At 47.6% G+C, this 13,995-nt stretch overlaps 1 protein-coding gene across 5 annotated transcripts in view; it reads right to left on the bottom strand.

Annotated features, from left to right (window-relative positions):
- The window catches only part of LOC133146136 (serine/threonine-protein phosphatase 2A 56 kDa regulatory subunit gamma isoform-like), a 25,187-nt gene extending 11,192 nt beyond the window's left edge, over window positions 1-13,995 (bottom strand). The window contains exons 1-18 of one of the 5 annotated variants that reach the window (XR_009711289.1): window positions 13,869-13,965; window positions 13,412-13,474; window positions 12,093-12,258; window positions 8,531-8,730; window positions 7,987-8,097; window positions 7,814-7,906; window positions 7,613-7,743; window positions 7,473-7,532; window positions 7,271-7,379; window positions 7,138-7,191; window positions 6,767-7,065; window positions 6,586-6,687; window positions 6,446-6,518; window positions 6,255-6,371; window positions 3,117-6,139; window positions 2,890-3,008; window positions 557-780; window positions 344-466 (exon numbers count right to left, since the gene is read on the bottom strand). Coding sequence is in view for 3 of the 5 variants with exons in the window: in XM_061269495.1 (XP_061125479.1) it covers window positions 6,005-6,139; window positions 6,255-6,371; window positions 6,446-6,518; window positions 6,586-6,687; window positions 6,767-7,065; window positions 7,138-7,191; window positions 7,271-7,379; window positions 7,473-7,532; window positions 7,613-7,743; window positions 7,814-7,906; window positions 7,987-8,097; window positions 8,531-8,730; window positions 12,093-12,258; window positions 13,412-13,474; window positions 13,869-13,895 (1,740 nt within the window). In the remaining 2 variants the exon portion in view is untranslated. Of the gene's footprint in view, window positions 1-343; window positions 467-556; window positions 781-2,889; window positions 3,009-3,116; window positions 6,140-6,254; window positions 6,372-6,445; window positions 6,519-6,585; window positions 6,688-6,766; window positions 7,066-7,137; window positions 7,192-7,270; window positions 7,380-7,472; window positions 7,533-7,612; window positions 7,744-7,813; window positions 7,907-7,986; window positions 8,098-8,530; window positions 8,731-9,395; window positions 9,532-12,092; window positions 12,259-13,411; window positions 13,475-13,868 lie in introns of those variants that run through there. The other 4 variants (XR_009711290.1, XM_061269495.1, XM_061269496.1 and 1 more) reach the window with 4 other exon arrangements.

Raw genomic sequence — 13,995 nt, 5'->3', positions numbered from 1 at the left:
CACGATGACCCATGAGCGATTCTGTTGTATGAAATGACCTAACCTGAGGGGGGGGGGGGGGGGGGGGGTTAATTAATAATAAATTGGAAAGAGTGCTGTGCGTGTGCACATAATGCATACAATGATAAAGTGACGGCGTGTAGAAACATCACATTTAAAAAATAAAAAATAAAAAAGGGGGGGGCTCAGATGCTGCCGTGACAATTCTCCGCAGCGGCAAATCACGAGTTTATGACCTCTTGCCGACAAACTTCAAACACGACCAAAATAAAGCAAAAACTGGATGAAACATTCACGGCTCTATGCGGGCGTGAGAAAAGGAGGTGCAAATTGCACGGATCACCTCAGCGTGGCATCTGTGTCCCGGTTGCCATGGCGACCTGGTTGCCATGAGATCCATTTTGTCTGGAGAGTTGTGCCAGCTGCTGGTGCAGATGTCACCGGGCACCGCTTCTCAATAACAACACTGTGTAAAGCAAACAGTGGACACGTTAGATGGACAAAAAAAAAAAAAAGATTCATTTGGAAAAGAAAAATTAAGCATTTCGGGTACCACCTTTTGTTTCGGTTTTTCTGGAGAGCCAAGTGGCACTCATGAATGGAACCAGATGACTCAGGTTGGCTGCATCCTCCTCCACATGACGCAAGTCTGAGCGCGTCTGACGCGTGGCTCGGCCGTGCATCCACTCACTTTCCACTTTGTTGCGATACGTTGATGCTTCTTTGCTTCCCTTGCAATCGGGTACCACGTTGTCGTTCAAAGACGCTCAGTGGCAGGATCTATTTGAAGGAAGCATTTAAAACAAAAGAAAAAAAAATGGTCAAGCATCTCACTTGAATGAGATTTGATCCATAAAGCAACATTAGAAACATGGGTCAAGTTGATCTATCTGAGCTCAGTTAATACATTTCCAGGCCCCACCAAGACTTTTTGCTGCTTTGTTGCCTTTCGGAATGTCCAAGGCAGGCAGACAGCAACGTTGATTAACGACACCAGAGCCGAGTGGTCCAACGACTTCTTTAGAAAGTAAAACTACTACAAAGAAATCGAATGAGTGATTATAATTGGAAGTTATCCGTGCAAGAGGTCCTGCTAAGAGCTTCTGTCTTTGGCCAGCACGTCGACATTTTCCCCTCTTCTAAATATTGTTTGGAGACTTCTTTCTCCAAATTCCGGTGGTTTTGAAGCCACGTTTTCAATCATAAATGACTTGGATCCCCACTTGGTGCCGGATAAAAGGCGTTGAACCGTATTCCTTTGGGGGGGGGGGGGGAGGGATGGTGTTGTGTTGTCGATGGAGTGTGATTTCAGATTGCCATGTGCTCTACAGACTGTTAAAATTTGGAGGCATGTAAGAGTGGTTAACCTCCCAAGTGAAAGCAGAAGAAAAAGAAAATGCCGCCAACACACATCAGGAAGACTCGGATTGCATTAGATCGGGAGCGAGTTCTATTCTGGTCAATAATAAAAAAAATTCTGGTCGGCGCTAACCCCACCAAGAAAACTAAGTGCATTGCGAAAAGGGCTTTTGGCTCAAAACTAGTCTCCCCAAAATCACCCATCCCATTTTGGACCAGAAATTGGATAGTGGGAGAGAACAGTTACGGGCCGAGTAGATTGGGATGGCGTGACTATCAACGGCGCGTAATAGGACAATTTGATCAGGGCTGTTATCTCATTGGAAGTGATGGCTCAGCTTCAAAATCAATACGATGCCAGAGTTGCATTAACGCGGCTTGACCTCAAAGTTGGCCGCTGTTCTCCAAGGCGCTTCTGTTTTTGTGCTGACCACGTGGGGGCTAAGAGTGTGACCTTTTATAGACACCACTCGGGATAAATCAGTCGCATTCCTGCTCTATTTTGGTTTGTTTTTGTGTCGATACGCTCGACTCAAGCAGATCTTATTTTCGCACGGTGAGGAAGGGCACAAAACGCCATTGTGCATCAACTAAAGGGATTCGTCGCTTGGATTTACATATTTGTAAAGCCTCCTTTTATGTGGAGAGTCAAGTTGTCTTGTGTTCATATTGTTGAGATAGAAATGTGTATTGCTGCTGATTTCAATCTTTCTGTTATGCCGTGCTTCAAATGAAACTATTTTAAATGTAAAAAAAAAGGGTGCTAAAAATGAGAACAAATTATTTTTCTAAATTTGATTTTTTTTGTTTATTGATGTAGATATGTTTAAAAAATAAAATAAAATCACAAAACTAAGCTAAGTTTTAAAAAAATCACCAAACACTGTATTTGGGGAAAAATGAAAACACAAAATTGGGGCAAATATTCAGGGGCAATTCTGACAATGATTTTTCATTTCTATTGCCTAAAAGTGTTTGAATATTCGCACCAAGGGGGCGGGGGGCGCCTTTCATACATGTCAAAGCGAGGACATCAGGATTGAACACACACACACAAATCACTCACGCAAAAGGTCATCTGCGGGACATTGGGCTTTACGCTCATCTGAGTCATCCCACCCCCCTCGCCCTTTATCCCCGCCTGTCAATCTGAGCTTATTCCTCTACTTCATATCCCTCAAGTGTATCTCAGCTCCAGACAGTCAGGTGAGGTTGAGTCGTCTCCGCCGCGTCACCTCCACCTTTGTCACTTGTGTGTGTGTGAGATGTAACTACTCTATAGAGATGTGCAAGTGTGTGTGCGCGTGTCCACGGGTGCTCTAAATATGCTCGTGTTCCAGACGGTGGAGTCGGAGGAGCATCGGGGATGAAGCCAGCCTCCGACCTACTCATTATAGCTGAAGAGGGCCCCCGCTGCTTGATGTCCTCAATGTATTTACACACACACTCGCCATAAATGGGCCGCCACCTTTTCTTCCTCTGCTATTGCTTGACTTCGAACACGAATAGCCAAAGAGAACCTTACATTACCTGGCCTTACTTGACTTGCGTGAAGGAGTCACGGAATGTTCCAGCTGCTCACTCAGGAGCCATTGGAGGTTCACCTCCACCACCTGAAAGGTCCTCTTTGGTCTTAGTGTCAGCGGGAACTTAAAAGACAAAAACAAACATTTTAAGCACGGCGGTAAATAGTGGCAGCAGTTCTGCGGCGCTGTGTGTGTGTGTGTGTGTGTTTACAGTCCATGAAGTCAGCATACCGCAGATTTCCAAGCGGTCTTGAATGGATCACAATCATCTTCTACGAGCACTCGCAGGCCGCTTTCCAGGGAATTGCGGTTTTATTTCCTTTGACAGTTCCCAGATAGGAAGCACGTCAAAGAAAATGTTTCGGCCTTCGCGACGTGATACAGCACGTCTGAGAAAGTTCCAGAAGTCAGCGGTTGGCGTCGAGGTTATCTGAGGGCACAGCCGCTGCATCGTGCCAGTGCCTAAAATGGTAGCATCAGCTTTTATCTTTTCATCCGGTAACGAGGCTGGTCTCCCCCTGCCATCAGCGGCGGACGATTCATGAGCAGCACAAATGAGGTTTTGAGGGGGAGGAAAGTGTTTTGAAAAATGAGGGGAAAATAGCAGCGCCACATATTTCTGCAAAATTGTGCACGCAGTGATAAGTAAACCTGTCGTAACACTTGCTTGTTCAAACAGAGCTACCTGTCATCTGGCACCGTTGAGGACTATTTACAAAAGGAGAAAAAGAAATGTCAACACGGCCTTGCTAGCTCGGTTGTCGAAGACAACGTTTCGATTCTAAGCCGAGGGGTCCATCAAAAAAAATCTTTTGAGTGGAGGCCCATTAGATTCGGACTGATGAGTCACGCTTTCAATGCTGCACCCCACACCTTAGTCACCAAGCATAATGCAAGGTAAAGTACCACATTTTTTTTCCCTTAAAAATTCCAAAACTTTTTGGAGCCTTGTTTCCATAGTGATAGGTTCTGACATATTCGGTCGTGACGAGCGTTAAGGGGAGGTGGGCTTGAGTGTAAGTCAAAAGGAGGGCTGTGAGAGAAAAGCTTGATACATAACAAAACACGCCAAATTTAAAGTTGAGCGCTTTAGTCTGCAGGCGACGACCCTGAACGCAAGTGACCTTTTGTTGAAAGGTGCGGGCGCGGCGACTGACATATTTGACCCTCAATGACGAACAATGTGTTCATAATCAAGCAAAAGTCGGATTAACCACGCAAGATTTAAGCTATTAAGATTAATAGTGTTGCTTTAGGGACTATTAATGGGTGTGCCAACATTGCTTGCTCACGCGTGAATGAAACACAGAGAACCCAAACGACCTTGGAGGAGTCAATTTGGAGACTGTGAATGGCTGAGGGCAAGGAGCACGCTGCAACTCCTTCAAACGGTGTCAAGGACAAAGCTCAAATGGAGATTAGATCTCATTAGTAACGTTCAGTCGGGGGACAACTGCTCATTTTCTTGCCTGGTGGTAAAAGAAGACATGAGATCAAATTTGAAATATAATACAAGTCCGAATGGATGAATGGAAAGTAGCAATGTGGTTGTTTGAAATGGACTTTGTCAACCCAACATTTAATTAGGCGACAATAGAGCATGCTGTCCAGCAGAGGGCAGCAAAGTACAATATTTTACTGTTATTTTTTTTTAAATGGTTCAAGGACATCCACTATTTCTGGATGGAAGCAACAACAAAAAACAAGACTTACAGTTTGAGTTTTTTTTAGGATGAAAATATAAAACTCACATGTTCTCTTTATTTGCTGTGTATAGATAGATGTACATCACAGGGGGGGGGGGGGGTTAAAGCACACGCGCACACAAAAAGAAATCTTATTTTCCAAGGATTTCAACATGTTGGAGACAAAAATAAACTGCTATAAAACTGTTTTGCCACGATTTGACTATTTCTTCTGTACACATGGGAGAGTGTGGGGGGATATTTTGTACAAAATATGGACTCTAAACATTTATTTGTAGCATAAAATAATAGTACATCATATGTACAAGCCATTTAGTATGAGACGTAAAAGACACTTGTAATAGTCATTCTGTGAGAAAAAAAAAGAAGCTTATGTGGAACCGGGAGAGCCTCCAAAAAGGAGCCATTATTAAAGCCTTTTTTTCCAGAGAGGACAGCAACCAGACAATACTGATGACAGGCGACATATTTATAATTCGCACATTCAGCTTAATGATTAAAGGTGTTGGTGGATGGTTGGGTGGGCAGGGGCGGGGCGGGTGGGCACAAAACCAAGATTGTTCAAATGGGTGAGACGCGACGAGATCTCTTTACGAGTTTTTAAACGTTCAAGTGTAATCAGGAAGTGCTTCGTTCGTTCGAGAGGCTCCCGCACCTCTAACGAGACCCCCCCCCGTTTATTCGGCAGGAGGTTGGGGGGGCGGGCTTTAAAGCAAGGCGTGTGCTTTGGAGGACTTTTTAAAATTCCTACTTGATCAAATGTCCCCCTTCATAAAAAAGGCACTGCGAAAAAAGAAAGGCGCGTTTGAGCTCTTCTTAAAAAAATGAAAACAAACATACCTCCTGTGTGAAGCAGTGTCATCCCTACCTGGGGGTCAATGAGCAAAGGAAGGGGTGGGGTGGGGGTTGAGGGGTCACATCTGAGATGAAGCGAAGACTGTCAGGTAGATTCTGCCGCCCCATTGCAGCGGCACCTCTCAGGAAATTGGTGCTTAACAACCTGTCTCCCCTACAAAAATAAGAGGTTTTATTTTGACAGACCTTAACTCAGGAGATAAGTCGGCGTGACCATCACCTTCAATATTTGGAAAACTATATTAAAAACTTGCCTCCACTTGAAGATTTTACACTGGGCACATGCTGACATTATTGTTTGTTTTTGTCGCTGTTGTGAAAGCACCTGACATCTAGAAAGAGACGGAACGCCTGAGAGCAATGACCACAAGGGGGCAGCACATCACCCCAGATATAATAGTCAAGAGGAAGGGAGAACACAAAAGGAGGTGGTGATGGGTGACGACCCAGCGCCGCTTTGTCCGCTGCAGCTTGAGGTTGAAAAGGGGCAAGGTAGGGTGGCGGGGTTGAACGGATGCGTTGTGCCTGGCCGGGCCGGGCCGAGAGATTCGTGGCTCGTTAGTGGCCGTCGTGCGTGGTCAACATCTCTTCTGCTCTCCGGTGAAGCTCCAGAGCTGTGACGGTGGAGATGTCCTTGGGCAGCTCGGATTTCCTCCGCATTAGCGGCCGCTCTCGTCGCTGGTCTTTCTGCAGCTGAACCGAGCGAGGACACACGGCGAGTGAAGAGGTCTGCGGTCGGTTTTCCGGCCGTATGTCAGCGGGCAAAGTCCAGACTGTCTGATGGAGCGCTGGTGCGCCAACGCCTTACCTGTGTGGCTTCCTCGGCTACTGTTTTCTTCAGCAGGCTGACGTCATCTAGCAGCGGCCCGTCCGTCTCCATGTCCGTTGGTCCGCTGGAGTTCACCGGCTCAGTGTACGTCAGAAACTATGGAAGGTAAAACGACGGCCATTGTTGTTAAAAGGCCCTCACGAGTGGGCCAGCGTGATATCGTTGACTACCTGCGGATTGGACTTGGCGAGATTCTCAATCTTGAGCCAGGCTTCTTCTCGCTCCTTCCATTTGGCTTTCTCTCTGCAGACCGACGACAATACGTAAATGACAAAAACTAACCATCACAAAAAAGAAGCCGCTGTCTTACTTGCTTTTCTCTGCCCTGAACTGCTGCGTACAGTCGTCAAACAGCTTTTGGTTCATCTCCATGAAAAGCTTGAGGGCATTATAGATCAAGCCATGGATGGTCCTGCAAGTGCAAAGCGCACGTGGTCAGTCAGGCGGAACGTTATCATTTCTTTGAAGCGGGTGAGGATGGCGAGGCTGACTTGTTCCAGTGCGTTTTGGAGTTGCGGTAGAGCGCCGGGAACATGATGGGCAGGATCTTGGCGGCGTTGTCGCTGATCAGGCTCATGATGTACTCGTTGTTCCAGTAGTAGAGCGCCCGTTCGGCCACCTGGAAGTGCGGGCTGGACACGCATTTGGCCAGCTGCCTGAAGAGCGGCTCCATGACTTTGACGAACTCGGACGGCTCGATGACGTCCAGGATCTCCTCCAGCTCGTTGAGGAACATCACCTCTTTGGGGCTGTGGGTCTTGGGCCAGTACTTCAACAGAGCCATAACGGTCTGCTCGGCACAGTTGAGTCTTGGCGTTAGCATTCGGACGGGCGTCAACAAAAAAAATCAATCCCGACTCACCGGTTCCGTGAGCGTGCTGTCCTTCTCGAGGAACTGTACCACACAGTAGGCCAGCTAAACAAGCGAACGAAGGGACAACCTTTAGTGCACCGACTTTTGAGTCGGAAGTTGAAAAAACGTTCGCTGAAGGTACCTGCGGGTGGTAAACGCTCAATGATTTCACTTTGTGCAACGGCAGCAGAACTTTCAGTAGGAATATCTTGTGTTCTTCTTTCAAGGGTAACGCAAATCCATTGATTATACTGGAAGGGTTGCGGAGAGAAGAATCGGATTAACGTTACAGCAAAAGCCCAAACCGGACGGCGCTCTGAATGATAACCAAATTCTTTTCTTACCTGCCCAATATTTCCAGTAGTTCAGCAATTCCATTATGATGCTCAGTCTCATAAATAAAACTGTAAAAAAAGAAAATAAAAATTCAAAAAGGAAACCAGCGTTTCAGTAAACACTGCGCCTCACATAACCCCGCACTCACCTATAAAATATGTGATTAATGTGTTTCCTAATGTACGCTCGCAGGCCCAGGAACTTCCCGTAGATGCGATGCAGGGTGGTCTTTAAAAAATCTCTTTCCCTGGGGTCTTCGCTGTCAAACAATTCTAGGAGCTGAACGCAGAGTGGCACCGTTCCATCAAACGCGGAGGGGAAAGCCGGACTTAACCAGAGCGCACCTTACCTGCATTACATACTTCTGGTCAATGTATTTTTTGGCTACGTTGGGTTGAAAGTCGGTCGACTCTAAGAAGCGCAGGAAGAACTCGTAGACGAGCTGTTGAAGGGAAACGAGGGATTTAAGCGGCGGCCGAGAGGCTAACCCCCGTCGAGGTGACCGCCGTTGCTTAAATGCACCTGAAGATGCGGCCACGCGGCCTCCAGCGTGGGCTCGTCTTCCTCTGGATCGAACTCGGCGCCCGTTGGGTTGGACGACGGCGGCAAGGTCCTGAACATATTCACGGCAAACTGGGGACAAAAGGGAAAGGAAAGCCACGTCACCAAGTGCAAGAGTTTGACACCATCTTTGGAAACGACCTCCTGCGTACAAAATCTCCGCGCCACACGTGTTTGTCCCGTCGGCGCTTTTGATGATGAAAGCCGCCGCCGGGTTTCAAAGACGGACCGCCGAGGGGCTCGGGGTTCATATTTATGATGATCGGTTCTGACGCACGGATGAAACGAAGCCGCGCAAAAACCGAGGAGGAGGCGGGAGGGCAAATTTGCACCTCGGTCGGGCAGCTGGGCGTCACGCGGCCGCTTTGATTCACTTCAAAGGCGGCGATGCCGCTAATGCCAAACATGAGCACATCCGACCGAGCACATGTCGGTCTAACGAAGCAACCTCGACCCGCCGAGAGCACGTTGGCCCCGCTTGAAGCCGTCAATACACATTACTGACCATGTGGACCACTTCGGGGTAGATGGGCTCGGTGATGACGTTGCGGTTGTGCGTGATGTACTCCACCATCTCACTCAGCGCCGCCCGCTTCACCTCTTTCCATTTTAGGTCACTCAGCGGATCCGAGATAAAATCGAAGAGGACGCAGCACTGCCGCAGCTTCTGGATGAAAAGCTTCTCCTGCTCGGCCGGGGCAACATCTGCACAATGAGGGGAGAGGAGGAGAGGTTTAAATCCCGTGGTCATGTTTTCCTCATATTTTGACGCCTAGCAGCGACAACGCACTCATCAAAAATCAATAATTTAGCGTGGATTAATAATGCAGCGGCTGAGCCACACCTGTCACAGCGTGGCCACTACAACTTTTCATTTCCAAACGGGAACGCACTCATGGCTTGGAAAAAGTAAAAATTCTAATGCATTGAAGGCCTTTGGGAGTCAGCTCTGGGTCTGATTGTCACGTTGGTGGAAAAACTAAACAAAGCTTGCGTGGGCAAGTGGTGAATATTCAGTCTTTTGTTAGGGGAGGCTCCACATCAAGGCAGGTGTGGAGAGGTCTTGCAGCTCCTGTTGCACAACAGCACTTGGGTTCCTGCGAGCTTGAAATATTAAAAGCCGAGCCTTTCTCAACTGAGCGTGCGCAGAAAACCCCTAACTAGGTCATAAATAAAGTGTTTAGCGGAGGAATCAGCACAAGAATTTATGCAGAATTTAGCACATGTCATGGATGCCAAGTTTAGACCTCACTTCCTGTGACAGCCCAAGTCCTGGTTTGCGACTCGAGCCACTTCCAAAAAAGTCACCTGACAACTACACAACACGGGCACAAACACAAACGCAACTTAGGTGCATTTCCTGCTCTCACCTCTAAAATGCAAGAGAGGCCAATTGGAGGCCGGCGTATCCAGAACCGCTCCAACGCATGCCGACATGAGCGAGGTGCGGCGGGACAGCGGAGGGAGGCGGGCTCCGGTACTAGCAAGGTGAGGAGCCGGCTTCCATTTTAGTATAAACGCCGCGAGCAGAAAATGAAGCTAGAGGGAAGCCGCGAGACCCCCACCCACCCCCTGCGTTCGGACTCCCCGATTGGACGGCAGCGTTCACGTGGGCCGGCTGTGGGGGATACATAAATACTGAGGGAGGGCTTGGCGAAGGGAGGGGGGGCAGGCGGGAAATGGTGGAACTGAAGCAGGACGAGCGGCGACATTTTTTTTTTTTCAATGCAAACTGGAAGCCCGCCATCAGTTGCTGGAATGTAAACACAAAGTAGTCAGGTCACAGTTGCTCGACACCTAAGAATCACAAATTAAAACGAGAGAGCAGACCTCCTTTAATGTTGCACACTCACACTTTGAATCAGCCAACATTTTGGAAAAAACATTTCTAATACGGGTGGCGATTCGTGCACCACGATAGCGTCGCTCAAATTCAAACGACGACAAACTCAAAAGGAGCGCCGAGCCTGCTTTCAGGTGACACGCCTTGTCATACAAACGCTATTTCTGGTCTTCTGCCGCGCATGCACATGACAGATGGCTGTCTCCGAGCCCCAGCAGGAGCCCAGGTGGATGTGACACAAACGGCGTGGCAGGAAGCGTCGACATCAGCCACACAGGATGTGCGAGCGAGCGTGAGACGACGCCGACTTAACCCAAACGAATTCTTCTTGATCAAACCGTTCATTGACAATTGGAGCAATATGATTCAAATCCGCACACCGCTGAGGCCAGATCCCAATCCAGAACCTCTCGAATGAGACACACATGGCAATCCCACAATTAGTCCTCGTCAAGCTATGTCAACAATAAAACAGCTCCACGCAGACTGGCATAAAAGACCTCTTTCTTATGTTTTGCAGTCATGAGACGTAAGGCAACAGCATGAATATAGATTCACCGACGGTCCGACGACTCAGCTGAGTGCTTCATATTAAAAAAGAAAGAAAAAAAAAAAAGTCAGCTGATCCTCCCCGCCTTGCCTCTATATCAGAATGTCACGGCCTTTTGTTGCGAGCGCTGGAGGCGACAGTCTATTTGCAGAGAGACACCCACTGACGCGCTGAGAGCAAAAAGCTCTCCCAAACAGAAGCCCAGGGTCATTTTGACCCCCCTTCAGCCTCTTCCCGGGTTAAAAAAAAAACATGGCCTTGCTTCACTGTGGCAAATCACATTTACTCCGTATAATCTGGGCAACTATTACCTCAAATCTGACTTTGATTTCAACGTTGCTTCCAAGTCAAATGAAACCAGAACAAGTATCAAAGCATTGTTGGTTCTATTTGTGAACGACAACAACTGGCCGTCAGATGGCACCCGTAACAACCTGCTTGGAGAGCGAGCGCCTGTTTTTAAAAAGGGAACACACACACACACACACGACAAATGTTTTCAATCTGGCCGGTCCGCGCCACACAGTCGACTATCCCTCGGTTTTACGATCTAAAATGTGGCAGCGCTAAAGTTGTGGGTGAGAATTGGGTTTTAATGGGAGGTGAGCTTGCGGTTCAAGTGCCCGGCCGGGACAGGCTGTCTGACATGTTACCATCGAGAGGCGGCGTACGTGCACTGAATGAAAACAGGCCAAGCGAGGACTTTGTTTGGGCAGGTCGGTGCCACAACATCTCTCAGCCCGCCGTGGGATAACGTTGCGGGGAGCGCTCGGCGGGGTGTGGGGAGTGAGCCGACTTTATCTCCTAAAATGGCAGAATGTCCAATTACCCAACCAAAAACAAAAGCTTAGTGCGTAATCGCCATTATTATTTTTTTTTTTACATTTGCTTGGCAGGATTTGAAGTAAAAATATGCGCGGGGAAACGTCACAAAAGCCGCTGGCGAGCCACAATAAGAGTGGCGCTTCTTCGCGCGTTGCAGGGCAACAGCTGCACTCCCAAACGCATTCGAACGTATGGTCCCGATGGGGAAGGTCAGAGGAAAAACTGCCTCGGAGCGGTCGTACATTCCTGCTTTTGCGTTATGTCAGTTTAACTGCTCTCTATAAAAAATAAAAAAAACACCCCGGTGATATTCTCTGCACTCTTTATTCACTATTTTGCTGGAATTCCATTAGAGCGAGGTTACCCGTGCATACTCCGGCGAGGACCTGCCAAAAGATTTTTCAACCGCTCTGAGGAACCAAGTGACAGCGTCTGAAAGCCTCGCTTTATCTAACCCTAACATTGCGCAACACAAGGGCCTGCGGAATTAAAGCTTTATCTGGATTACCACTAAATATAGACGCTTGGAATAAATCCAGCGCAAAGTCAATGCTGTGTATGTTCCCCCCCGCCCCGTGTTTGTTTCCGTGTGTCATCAGCTCAATATGAAAATGAGGGTGATGCCAAAGTCCCACTGTACATCTCCATAACAAGATTGCAGGGATTTAAAGATTTTTTGTTTTTTTACACGCCGCAATTTAAACGCACAATGAGCGGACAGTAGCAGGAGTAGATTAAAGCGCAATTTAAGGCCGAGCTGTTTGATTGCATCAGTCGCGGAGAATCCCGGGTTATGTAAAGCTTCTGGGTGGCTTTAGATTTGGGCTTCAGAGTCCAAACATCAAGTACCTTTGAAAGCGGGCAGCTTCTGCAACTCCCGGTTGTTGCTCAAGCTAAAGCGAGAGGAGCTCTGCCGTTTGTCCTTCTTGACGGGCGTCTGGGAGCCCGGCTGCTTGCCCTTGAGGAGCTGGGTGGTCGGCGGGACGCTGTTGCTGGTCTTCCTGTTGGAGCTCTGCTGAGAGGACGAGAGGAAAAAATATTACAAACTCGCTTAGAGAAACAGACAAAAGAAATATGGGTCGAGCGGTTGTTCATTTTCCACAATGCCAAAACAAATTTAGTCAGACAGCTAAATTGTTCACAGCGGTTTGTTTCCTATTATGCTGCGAGTCAATTTGAGCCTTTTGAATAAACACGATAAAATAACCCAAATTAAATGCCGGCAAAAGCCAAAATACTTCAATACTTTTCGAGATATAGACAAAAATGGCATACAAAGCATGTTCCACTCCTTTTAAAAAAGAAAAAAAAACAATCCTGGATATGTGACATGTCTTTCACCTCTAATTTACATACGGGGAGGCTTAAAAATACACATTTCTTCAGCAAAGTGCATCCGAGATACGTTGGGGTACAGAAGAAGCATTGTTATCTGCAAATCTGTCCAGGCCAGCTGCGCACCATCAGACAGATGTGCCTCGTGCGGCAGGTTTCTCACAGCCCTAAACCCCCGCCTTCACCAAAGAGCCCCCCGCTTAGTTGCACACAGCGCTGACTTCAGCAACATGCAGCTGTGAAAGTGTGTGATTCACACAATCACGGTGTGTGTGTGGGGGGGGGGGGGGGGCATCGCATTTGTTTAGGATCCCGCTTGCATCGTTGGTTCGCAAGACGGCGGCGGGTCCGCTAGCACAGTACGTCCCGTTACGTTGCTGTGTCACAAGACAAACTCGTTGTAGATTGCACATTTTCGTTGGGGTATGGGAGTGAGTGGAAAGGACACAAAGTTGCACAATTATGAGACTTCAGCTCAGTGAGTCTAAAAGCTGTGATTTGCCAGCTTCAACTTTACAATCAAGATAATCAATTACACATTGTGTATTTTCAACAATTCAATGGTCAAGTTCTATGGGCCACCATGCAATGTGAAATCTAATATTGATCAAGAGACATTTTCTGGCTTTTATTATTCATCTTGTTCAAGGATTTAATACAACGGCGCAATACAAAGATCACTAACGATTGATTTCATTTAAATCGCTAAAACTACTGCATATTAATATTTAAAAAGCCAGGTTGGAAAGGGGGGGGGGGGGTATGTATTAATGTCCCTAACGTTTGTATGGTCCACAATTAAAAGAACGCGTTAGCTTCGAGAGCTAGCCCACCTCATGTTGTGAATTCTCCTGCCCTCCTCCGCTTTTGCCCACTTTCCCAGATTTTGATGAATCCTGAAAAAAAGAAAGAAAAACAATATAGTTGTGTGTGGGGGGGGGGGGGGGGTAGGGGGGCAATTCAATCCTGCCCAACTGGCATGTTTAACAAGCAAGCTAACGGTACTTCAGCATAATTTATAACGACCCAACATTTCAACCCGAGTGAGAGAAAACACGACAGAAATCAATCTCACGCGGATCAGGGGCGTGTGGGACATTTCGAAACGGGCATTTAGGTTAAATCTGGCAGATTGCGGATAGCTCCGAGCTAGTTGGCTTTAGCAATGATGAGTGGTAGGGGGTGGTAGCTTCATCCCCGCTGGTTTAATTCTTTCATTCGCGTCTACGAGATTAAGTCGTGAAAAATGGTCCAAAAGCTAAACTGGTATGAGTTCCCCCAGCAACTCACCTTGTCCTTTTTCGTTTTATTCGGCATTGTACAAACGTCGCCGCCCTTGCACCCCTCTCGGATCCTCCACTGGTGAAACCACAGCAACTCTCTGCCCGCTGCCAGTCGCTCAGTGTGAGGCGGTTCA

The sequence above is a fragment of the Syngnathus typhle genome, linkage group LG22, assembly GCF_033458585.1.
Source record: "Syngnathus typhle isolate RoL2023-S1 ecotype Sweden linkage group LG22, RoL_Styp_1.0, whole genome shotgun sequence".
Taxonomy (NCBI): Eukaryota; Metazoa; Chordata; class Actinopteri; order Syngnathiformes; family Syngnathidae; genus Syngnathus; species Syngnathus typhle.
The sequence above is the reverse complement of the archived record's forward strand: the minus strand, read 5'-3'. Positions and strand labels throughout refer to the sequence as shown.